The sequence below is a fragment of the Rhododendron vialii genome, chromosome 1a (assembly GCF_030253575.1).
Source record: "Rhododendron vialii isolate Sample 1 chromosome 1a, ASM3025357v1".
NCBI lineage: Eukaryota > Viridiplantae > Streptophyta > Magnoliopsida > Ericales > Ericaceae > Rhododendron > Rhododendron vialii.
The window spans coordinates 42,416,435-42,428,126 of NC_080557.1; the positions used below are offsets into that span (position 1 = coordinate 42,416,435).

At 38.9% G+C, this 11,692-nt stretch overlaps 1 protein-coding gene across 1 annotated transcript; it reads left to right on the forward strand.

Annotated features, from left to right (window-relative positions):
• The first annotated feature begins 1,700 nt into the window (after positions 1–1,700).
• LOC131316373 (pumilio homolog 2-like) lies at positions 1,701–10,853 on the forward strand. The gene is made up of 9 exons (XM_058345724.1): positions 1,701–2,814; positions 3,785–5,244; positions 5,324–5,465; positions 5,608–5,715; positions 8,274–8,486; positions 8,589–8,699; positions 8,865–9,059; positions 9,929–10,103; positions 10,438–10,853. Exons 1-9 carry the CDS (start codon positions 2,251–2,253, stop codon positions 10,473–10,475), a joined length of 3,006 nt encoding a protein of 1,001 aa, XP_058201707.1. The 5' UTR covers positions 1,701–2,250; the 3' UTR covers positions 10,476–10,853.
• Positions 10,854–11,692: the final 839 nt, after the last annotated feature.

Sequence of the window (11,692 nt, forward strand, 5' to 3'; positions counted from 1 at the left end):
TTGCATTTTTCTACTTTAGTAAACTAAAACTAGTACTTATGAATTTTTTACTTTATATTTGTTAGGTGAATCAACATCAGGGTACGCCACTATATTAGATGATGCGGAAACGGGGGATTCGTGCGTGACTCGGGAGGTAATTGGCATTTCTCTTACATCTCTCGTGGTTTTAACATTACATATTGCTCATATTAATTGAATTTTTTTTGTTGATATTAATTCATTTTTTTTGCCCTTCAATTTAACAGTTATGAACTCGACAAATGGAAGTTGGCATTTCAAGATGGAAATCAAAATTGATTCTATTTTTCTATCTCTTAATTCTGCAAATGGAACTTTGTATTATTTCAAGATTTGTGATGTAGTGCGATGTGGTGTCTGAACTTTGTATTATTTCAACTTTGGCTGGACTGATTGGTGTGCATGTGGTGACTGGAATTACTGGATTGACTGAGCTTTGTATTAGTTTTACTTTGCTTTGTATTTGTTTTGTGGACTGATATCAGGCAGCATGTAGTTGGTGTTTTGTTGTGAATGTTGGTAGCTATTATCTATTGAGAATGTTGGAGTATAAAATGGTTCACTGGTGGAAAAACCAACTAAAATGAAATATTTTAGTTGATTTTTGTCAACGGTGTATTAGTCTTTTGATTTTTGTCAAGAAAAGGTCAATTATTCGTTTACAAGGTTATTTTTGCTTGATTAAAAGGTGTTATTCACTATAAACTTGGTAGGATTAGGTTTTTTCTTCATTAAAAAGATTCAGTATTTTTGCTTGATTTCGGTTATCCGTTCGGTTCGGTTACTACGCGATATCCGTTCGGTTCGGTTATGGTTACCCAGTTTCCTCCCCGTTCGGTTATCGGGGCGGATATGGGTGGTACTTCGGTTTCGGGTATCGGGTACGGAATACCCAATATCCGCCCCGTTTGCCCCGAATGCCATCCCTATGGTGGAGTGGTGGTGATGATGGCGAAGTGGTGGTGGAGTGGTTGTAGGAGTGGTGGTGGTGGTGGTATGGTGATTAAATGCAAGTATACAAGAATTCAGCCAGAATTAAGTAGCTCAAAGCTACTTATTTTTTTCCAACTTTTTAGCTTACATTTTAGTAGTAGCACTTAATTTGTTAAGTAATGTATAAGGTCGTTATCAAACTTACTGAATCACGTATTACTTAATTGATTCAGTTTTAAGTGCTGAATTTAGGTTATCAAACAAGCCCTTAGATTATCAAACAAGCCATAAGTCACATAATTTGTATACACGTGTGTGAGAGGGAGCATAAAAGCATCTCCATACATTTTAAATTATAAAAATTTGTAAGAGTGATGATTAAAAGAATGGGCGAAATTTGAGGATTAAAAGCAATAGCCCGGGACATTTTGAAAGATTATAAGCCTAATATCTTGCTGAAGAAAGGTAAAACCGCAAAATGAAAAATCCCCTGGGAAAAAATATTTCTAAGGTTAATATTCGAATAAAACTTGGTTTATTAAAGGGTAGTCCCGAAATTTCCTACTTCGAACCACCGAATCTAAAGTGTCTACGTGGCGCCCAGAGTTTCTTCCGTCGGAACACGAGGAAAACAAACATCGTCATCTCTCTCTCTCTCTCCCCTCAATTTTCTCTCTCTATATATCTGGCTTTGTATATATCATTATCCACCCCAAACTACTCCCACTACATCATCGGGGTCAAATTCGGAAACACCACTATTTCCTCACCCAATTTTAATTTCCCAATAAACAGGAAGAAAAAGCAATCAAATCAATAATTTATTTCGTTTTATAAAGCAGGAAGCTAATTTAGCCACCGTATTTAACCATGTACGTATAGTTGAAAACCAAAACCCTAAAAGGGGTTCTTTGTAAGAACCAATTCGCCGCCCTGTTTGATCAGAACCGTCGACCTCACCGCCCCCCACTCTCACTAACCTTTTCTTCAGCTTCATCTGTAGAAATCATAGCTTTCTTTGTTTCCCTCTCTCTGCTGCATCTCCAGTCAAATGTAAAAATCATAGCTTTATCTCTGTATATAATCTATTCTCCTTACTTTGATCATCTAAACCGACTCCCTTGGAGTTTTGATGATCAAAGATTGGATTTTTATGGGTTGAGCCAGGCGATTCGAGGGTTTTAAACAGATGGGTTTTTGGTATTTTTTTCTGGGTAAGTAGGTTTTAGGTACTTTAGATTATAAAGTTGGAATTTTGTAGCTTTTTCTAGTGTAAGTTGTTTGGAAGGTGTAAACATGCCGTCTGAATTGGGAAAAGAAGGATCATATGGGGACGAATTGGAGAAAGAAGTCAGCTTGTTGCTTAGGCAACAAGAAGCCGATGTTGATCGTGAAAAGGAGTTGAATTTGTACAGAAGTGGGTCAGCTCCTCCCACGGTTGAGGGTTCACTGAGTGCAGTTGGGGGTCTGTTCAATCATGGTGGTGGTGGGTTTATGTCTGAGGAAGAGCTTAGGTCTGATCCTGCTTATTTATCTTACTACTATTCCAATGTGAACCTAAACCCAAGGCTTCCTCCGCCTTCACTGTCGAAAGAGGATTGGCGGTCCGCGCAGCGGTTGCAGGGAGGGAGTTCTGCGGTGGGTGGGATTGGAGATAGGAGGAAATTGAGCCGGAACGATAGCGTTGGTGGGGGAATATCTCAGTTTTCGATGCCCCCGGGGTTTGGCTCTAAGAAAGGAGAGAGTGAGAGTGAGTTGGATAAAGTCCGTGGTTCATCGGAGTGGGGTGGTGATGTACTGATTGGGTTACCTGGTTTAGGACCCGGTGGGAAACAGAAGAGCCTTGCTGAAATATTTCAGGTGATTTTCTCATATGCTTGTGCTTTGTTACATACATACTTGCACTTCTATTTTGTCTGTTTAATCCAGCCTGTAGTAGTGTGTTGATAAATAAGGTTGTTTGCTTTTCAGCTGATGATAGTTTGTGTGTGAAGGATTTATTGTCCCTTCAATAGTCTGAGTGTCAGTCGTTTTTCCCTGCAGATTTTACACGTAGACTAAACATGCCGAATGTAACAAACCTGGCCTTAGATTCAAACGCATTCTTATTTTTATTTTTTCTCCTCAACAAAATGTGCCATCTTATGCTCATTTTAAAGAAGAGTCAATGTGTTTATTTCTTCTTTTGGCGTAATGTTTAAGTTTGTTCACTGTAAGCTTCAATACTTTTGTTTTGTTGGAACTCTCATCCTTTACACAACTGGATCCTAGCTCAGTGAGTGGGGGAGGGCTTGCAGTAGATAGGCAGCGCCATCATTATTTAATCGCGGCCTTGGAAATTATATCCCTGGGATTAACCCTAATGCTTTCAAAGATTCTAGCAATTCCTGGTCAGGTTGGCTAAATTTGTAGTTTTGGGGATCTAGTAATCCAACATCGAGCATGAAAGAGCCTAATGATCCCTTTGTGTTGATGAGAACTGCAATTCCGTAGTGTTTTTTTTTAATTTCGCTGTGGGAGCCATTTCATGTTCTAGTGCTGTGTCTTTGCGGAGACAAAACTCGTGCTTTTCTCAGGTGAGCCGTGTGTTGGTTGTGGCTCCATTAGTTTAGTGACTATAACTTGTGATTTTAAAGAATATATTCTTCTAAATTTGACCCTCGGCCCTTGCCTTTTTTTATTGGTACAATGAAATATTTTTTGACCCTCTTCTTTCTGTTGCCATTGAACATGATTGGTTGTAGGCAGCCGCACTAATAGGCAATTTGATTGTAGAGGGTTTCCTCCATGATTATGTTGGTGGAATTTGAACTTTGATATCTACATGCAGGATGATTTGGGGCGTGCAACTCCTGGCTCTAGGAATCCTTCGCGCACTGCCAGCCGTAATGCTTTTGAAAACAGTGAGACCGTAGATTCTTCTGAAGCTGAGTTGGCTCATTTGCGTAGAGAATTGGCATCTCCAAATCTTATCCAATCCAGTGTAAATGTTCAGAGCTTATCTGATGGGAAAAATGTTGGCCCACCTGTATCATATTCGTATGCTGCAATTTTGGGTGGTTCCTTGTCCCGAAGCACCACCCCCGATCCCCAACTCATTGCTAGGGCTCCTAGCCCTTGCCTTGCTCCTATTGGTGGAGAGAGAGTAAGCATGTCTGAAAAGAGAAGCATTAATAGTCCAATCTCATTCAACAGTGTCTCAGCTTCGGCCACAGAGTCTGCTGATCTGGTCACCGCTTTATCTGGCTTGACCCTTTCAAATGGTATGATAGATGTACAGAAGCATTTACCACCACAGATTGAACATGATGCAGATGATCCCAATACCTATCCCTTCAATTTGCAAAGCAGTCAGAATAATGTTACGCAGCAACATCCGTACGCAAACAAATCTGAATCTGGGCATTTTCATATGTCTTTTGCCGAGCAGTCAGCAAAAACGTCGTATCCAGATTCGCGCACGAGCAATGGGGCTCTGCATAGAACCACTGCTTCTTCCAATAAATCGTACCTGAAAGGATCTCCTACTTCTACACATAACAATAAGGGAAGCTTATCTTCTCACTATCAGCATATGGATGCTGCCAATTCTTCGTTTCTGAACTACGGTTTAGGCGGGTACTCTGTAAACACAGGCACTTCTAATATGCCACCTTTATTCGAAACTGTTGCTGCGGCATCACCTATGGTGTCCCCTGGAATGGACTCTAGGATGTTAGGCGGAGGTTTGCCTTTTGGATCAAATGTGAGCCCTGGAGCATCAGAATCACATCATTTCAGCAGAATTGGGAACCAGGTGGGACCACTGGTGGATCCTGCGTATCTTCAGTACTTGAGGACGGCAGAGTATGCGGCAGGACAAGCTGCACATGTTCATGATCCCTACCTGGATACAAATTACTTGGGGAATTCTTACATGGATTTACTCCAGAAAGCTTATCTGGGTTCTATGATGTCACCTCAGAAATCACAGTATGGTGGTCCCATTGGCATCAAATCTGGTGGTTCTAATCACCACGGTTACTATGGAACTCCTGCATATGGTGTTGGTTTGTCATATCCTGGGAGTCCCTTGCCTAGTCCTGTCATTCCGAACTCTCCTGTTGGACTAAATATGCGATACCCTACTGGCATGAGAAACTTAGGTGGGGGTGTGATGGGACCTTGGCACTTACAGACTGGTTCTAATGTGGAAGATAGCTTTGCATCATCTTTGCTGGAAGAGTTTAAGGGCAATAAAGCTAAATGTTTTGAACTTTCGGAAATTGCAGGTCATGTTGTTGAGTTCAGGTATGTTCTATTTGTCTTTTTTTGGGGCTTGAATACTATTTGATCATGGTGGTGGTGATTAAACATTTTGTAAAAACAGTGCGGATCAATATGGAAGCCGATTCATTCAACAAAAGCTCGAAACAGCTACTGAAGACGAGAAAACCATGGTTTTTGAGGAAATCAATGCCCACGCTCTTACTTTGATGACTGATGTGTTTGGTAATTATGTAGTGCAAAAGGTACTCAAAATACCAGCTTTATTACTCTGATAACACACAATAACACATAAATTGCACAGACTGCTGTACACACGAATCAGACATAGTTGTGGTTTTAAGCTCTTTGGTAGATTTTAGACAAGTGACTGTTGTATAATTTCAGTTTTTTGAGCACGGAATGGTATCCCATAGGAGAGAACTGGCTGGCAAGCTTTTTGGGAATGTGCTGACACTTAGCCTTCAAATGTATGGTTGTCGAGTGATCCAGAAGGTATCATTTAATGTCAAACTGGTTTTCATGTTGCTAAATGTCGTTCATGATTAATTTCATATATTGATCCTTTTCGTTTAACACACAATAGATCTTCTTGAAACTATTTATGTGGCTTTGGCATGTTTGGGATCATACCTTTTGGTTATATTGTTAGAATTCCCTTGGTATTGGCTGCTAAATGAACCAAACAGCTCGAGCTCAGCTCGACTTTTGGCTTGTTCTAACTTGTTTATTAGAAATATAAGCCAAGCTCAATCATGTTTTTTTGTTTGTTTATGAATTCAAGCCAAGCTTGATCATATAGGTGTTTGGCTCGATAGGCTCGTGAACAAATGGGTCATTCCGTAGATACTAAAAATATAATGGTAAATTAATAAATATCCCAAAATAGGATTTATGAATTTGCCTTTCATATAGATTCTTTCACCAATTTTACAATACTACTGCATCCAAATAGGAATCATTGAAGAAGCCTTATTATTATTTATTTTTTGATTATGAAGCATAGAACTTCGTCATATTCTTTAGACGTAGTTAGGAGGCAATTAAGAGGTTGTTTTCTTTATTTTACTTAAAATGATTTTAAGACAAGTTTGACTTTGAGGAACTGAATTTTATGTTTATAAATTTTTTTGCCCTAGATTAATGATGCTGATTCTTCTTTATGGCTTTAAATTAGTCAATTTCATTTTATAACTTAATGAGCTTAAGCTCAAGCTTGAAAGCTTGAAACTTCACGAAATTTAGCTCGCTCAAGATTGGCTTGCATATTTCCCAAGCCAAGCCAAGCTTATCACGAACACAAAATTTCAAGCTCGAGCCAAGCTTGAACAATTAGTCTCAAAAAGTTTTTAAGCTCAAGCCAAGCTTGAACACATGTAACAAGGAGTCGAGCCAAGCTTGAACAATGTTGTGCTTGGCTTGTTTGGCTCGATTAGCACTCCCCGTATCGGTCAAGAAGTTTTGATGACCAAGGTATTTGACAACAAGATATATGTTGTTTATGTATCTCATAATCTTTCCACTTCATTCTTATGTTCTTTGTCTTCAAACGACCAAAAACCCTCGACCTCCAATTAAATTACTCCGCTGTGCTCTCTGTTTAGATTCTCTTGGAAATAGAGCGGTGTGGAGGTGGCGGCAAGTGTCATGTTAAGTACTCATGGTGAGAAAAATGGTGGATTGCAGATTTACCAATCATGGATGGGTGGCTCTATAACTATGGGATATGGTGACGATGGTCGTGGTAATCGTGTATCTATACATAAATACATACATACATACATATACATATACATACATATACATACATATATATATATATATATATATATAGAGAGAGAGAGAGAGAGAGAGAGAGAGAGAGAGAGAGAGAGAGAGAGAGTGAGTTTGGACTTTGGAGTCTGGTCTGGGTTACGACAAAAAGATCAGATTGTGCTTGGGTAATAGGAGAGAGAGTGGTTCTAATGGTGGTTGGGTTGGTAGAGGGAGGAGTAGAAGGTAATGAAGATGGTTATGCGGATTCATAGGGTGGTCATTTTGTAGTGTTGGTAGTTAGGGGACGTAGGGGTAGTCTGCTGGTGGAGTTATTGTTGTTGATGCATAGGTATAGAGAAAGAGTTTAAGAAGGGTGAGGAGAGCTGGTGGAGGATGCTGTGACTCGCAGTGACACATGCAATAATTGCATCTTTTTGTTACTTCAATGATCTTGACTTTGACCGGTTCTATCAAGGGTAAAGTATATATTCAAAACTTGACAGCCTTAAATTCATTGGCTTATTGCATCTTTTTGTTACGTCAATGATCTTGACTTTGACCGGTTCTATCAAGGGTAAAGTATATATTCAAAACTTGACAGCCTTAATTTCATTGGCTTATTGCATCTTTTTGTTACTTCAATGATCTTGACTTGGACCGGTTCTATCAAGGGTAAAGTATATATTCAAAACTTGACAGCCTTAAATTCATTTGCTTCACTAACAGAAGCAGGGTATAATTATTGAGATAATTTTCCAAATTATGGATGTTAGTGTAATTTGAAGTTTCTACTTCCGTCAGACTTATGAGCACAGTGTACAAGCATAATGCCAACTTCTCTTTTGAAATCCTTATACAGTTTAATTACACCTTTTTAAACTAATACAACAAATTCTTCAATCTCTATTGCTCTTTACTTGTTCACTCTTCTTTTGCATTTTCGTCCATCCAACTTTCGCCTTTCATGGATGGATGTATTTTCCTAATGCATCTCTATCAATTGTTTGGTTTAGTACTATGTTTTACTTTGTGTCCACGCCCTTGATGCATTTAAGAAATTTTTTCAACTTCCTTTCATTTCTGGAACTGCTTAAAATGCTTCCGCTTATCTAGATGTCCGAAGGGCTAGAACGAAGCAAAATTCTGGTTTTGAGTACATAATACCATCCCAACAAACAATAGATTAATTCTTAACTACTGGATGCTACTCTTTATCTGTTTTACAGTTACTGATTCAGCAATTCTTAACAATTGTTTTTTTTTTTTTGAGCGGCAGTTGTCTGTGTTTATGTGTGCAGGCAATTGAAGTTGTTGATCTGGACCAAAAGATTAAAATGGTTGAAGAGCTCGATGGTCATATCATACGCTGTGTGCGTGATCAGAATGGGAACCATGTGATCCAGAAGTGTATTGAATGTGTTCCTGAAGAACATATTCAGTTCATAGTTTCCACATTTTTTGGTCAAGTTGTGTCACTTTCCACCCATCCATATGGGTGTCGTGTGATACAGGTATACAAAATTTTGACGTATTCCCTATCTTGTAGGTTAAGATGGTGGTGCATTCCATTAAAGCGAGTTGATCTGTCATGAATTTACGTTTTATGTCAACAGAGAATATTGGAGCATTGTGAAGACCCAAATACCCAGAGTAAAGTGATGGATGAAGTTTTGGGATCTGTTAGCATGTTAGCACAAGATCAGTATGGCAATTATGTTGTTCAGGTACTTAACCTTGTTCTGGAAATCCACTATATCGAACATATATATGCCCTTTTCTTTAAGTGCTGTGATAAGTTACTGATTAGGTTTAATCCAAAACCTGCTTTTAAATGGGATACGTAACACTTTTTTTGGTTTCCATTGATAGCCTCATTTTTATTTGAACAGCATGTACTGGAGCATGGAAAGCCTCATGAGCGTTCCACTATAATCAAGGAATTAGCCGGTAGGATTGTCCAAATGAGCCAGCAGAAGTTTGCATCAAATGTTGTGGAGAAATGTTTAACTTTTGGCGGTCCCGCTGAACGCCAGCTCCTGGTGAATGAGATGCTTGGCTCTACTGATGAAAATGAGCCTCTTCAGGTTGGTTATATCTCTGATTGCTTTGGATTATTACTTTCAGCGAAATCCTTGCCTGGAGGGACTAGTAACTGCATTGTTATCTTTTTCATCCCTCCTTTCCTTGTGTCTCTTGTAATTTTCTGAATTGATTTGCATCAGACAGAAGCTATCAAGTTGGCGTGGTCTGTTTGTATCACATTATTTGCTTTAGTGGCTAGTTATGTATGATCTTTCTCAGAGCAATCATCTAGTTTCAACTTAAGTTATGTATTTATTTATTTATTAATACCCACAAAAGTTTGCCAGAAAATTACGGGCCAGTCCAAATAACTGCCCCTAATTCCCATTTAGGAGTATGGCTCTTTTTATTTACGAACATGTCTAGGTACTAAAGTGTGGGCCGCTCCTTGTTGGTGCATTTTCTAGATTGGGCCGGAATTCTTGGGAATATGGGCCATTTATCTGGACCAGCCGGTAAATCCCTCAATGTACAGAATTATTTGTCTAACTGGCATTATGAGATTCTTTTTGTACTGATCTGGAATTATGAGATTGACGATTGAATTTATGCGTAAAGGATTGGATGAGGAACGATTATAAGGGTTGGAGTTCAGGGGTTGCGCTAATGAATTTGAAAAAAGGAAAGCCAATTTAGACGGTTTGGTAATTTGGAACATAAACAGTTAGCTCACCCATTCAAAATTGTGATTTCGTTCGACTATACAGGGATATGGTTTTGCATTGGTCCCACAATTGGAGAAGCAGGATCACATAGCCGAACCTATGTCTGAAAAAAGATCTGCTTGGCTAGTGTGTAGTAATTTTTCTGATTAATATTCATGTGCATTCATACCAACTTTTTAATTGTTGTTAACATGTTTTCTATCCAGGCAATGATGAAAGATCAGTTTGCAAATTATGTTGTACAAAAAGTACTAGAAACTTGTGATGATCAGCAACGTGAGCTGATCCTGACGCGAATTAAGGTTCATCTGAATGCACTGAAAAAATACACCTATGGAAAGCACATTGTTGCTCGTGTAGAGAAGCTTGTCGTGGCTGGTGGTAATTATTTCTAAACCTCTTTACTTTGCACATGCTTGGGCACCTCTTGGATTTACTGAAAGTCTGAAAGCACATTTTCACACTTGAACTCATTCTTTTTGGGTTTTAGACACACTGTGTAAAATATTCGAAAACGCTGCCTATGATTAACTACCAATTAGTCCTAAGTAAATCTAATCCCATTCTTCTAGCTGTACAATTTCATGACTGAAACAATTAACCTAGCTTTACATAAAATTAATCTCCTCTGCTTTAGATCTCATTTCCGTTGTCAAGCACGATTCTTTCATTTGACAACTAGCTGTCTTTAATAATTTATTTTGATTGTTTGCAGAAAGGAGAATTTCTGCGCAGTTTATGCAGCCTGCTTAAGACGCCATAGGGTAGAACGTTGTTGTACAGCTAACCGAGGCTAGTTTGAGCTACCTCTTTCTCTCTCCCCTGTATCTAGTGTTGTGGCTCGGCCTATCTTTCGGAAGGTAAGAGCAGATTGAAAATAAAGTTGTTGCTTGTACTAGGAAACCTGTACATTGTGTAGTTTTAAGGTGGTTTATATATAGAATCAGGTTAAGCTGAGGCTCGTATTTCAGGAGATATAAATCAGGATACATGTTTTTAAGGGTGTAAAAAATGAGAAATCTGAGATGTAAGTTATGTTTAGGCGTGACTGTACAAAATGTTCATGTGGAGAGAGGATGTTTATGTGAGGCTGGAAAGTTTTCGTATGTAAGGTATTTGACGATTTCTGTACATGGCCGAGTAGCTTGTTTTCTGGCCTCTTTATCGGTTTGCTTCTTGATATTGTTATTTTGTTCTGTATATTGTGCATTCCACTCCTCTCCTATTGTTGGTCTAGTTCATTGGGCTGTCATTTGTCCTATGAAAATCTGGAATCCTGGCAACTCGAAACTGTAGATATCCATTGGTTAGTCGGGGTTTGAATTTATTTTTGGGTGGCAAACACACAGCAACTAAAACAAACAGCCACAACTACTACCCCAAAACACTATGGGGAAAAACATTTATGGGAATTCTCCAAGATGCCACAATGGAGTGATTTTGGGTAGATGCACGAATCCCTCTCCAAGAGCTGATACAAGCCGGACGTGCTCAGAAATTTTTAACCAAAGAGGGTTTGCATTTAGGATGCTTTTACAATGTCACCCAAATTTGTGCAGGGAATAGTTGAAATCAACTACTACTATACCTTTCCTTTCACAAGAGTATGAGGAGTCTACAATGCAAATATGCAATAAAGTCATGTAAGAGCTAGCTCTAGGACCAGATGAAGGTGATGGGGGGACTTCCCTGTAAAAAAATTTGTTATAGGGTGGGAGAAGACCTCTCTAAAAGCAATCCATGGCTTTTATGGGGGTATCAAGCTCCTCATTTGACACAAAATATGACTCACCGTTCAATTTGACAACCTAAATAGAACTACTTAGACATCCATATTCAAATGAAATCGGGGAATTTATTTGATGTTAAGACGAGGGGTTTGATGTTAACACGAGGGATCACAGTACGTCATGACAGTACCTGAAAAGATACTCTCTTTAATTTGAGGGTATACTTTTTTTTGATAACTC

Bases quoted from the DNA above. Each gene is read 5' to 3' on its own strand.
- LOC131316373 (XM_058345724.1), top strand. From the start codon at position 2,251: ATGCCGTCTGAATTGGGAAAAGAAGGATCATATGGGGACGAATTGGAG. The intron at 5,245-5,323 runs GTATGTTCTATT...TTGTAAAAACAG, and splicing joins GGTCATGTTGTTGAGTTCAG to TGCGGATCAATATGGAAGCC. The intron at 8,700-8,864 runs GTACTTAACCTT...TTATTTGAACAG, and splicing joins ATGGCAATTATGTTGTTCAG to CATGTACTGGAGCATGGAAA.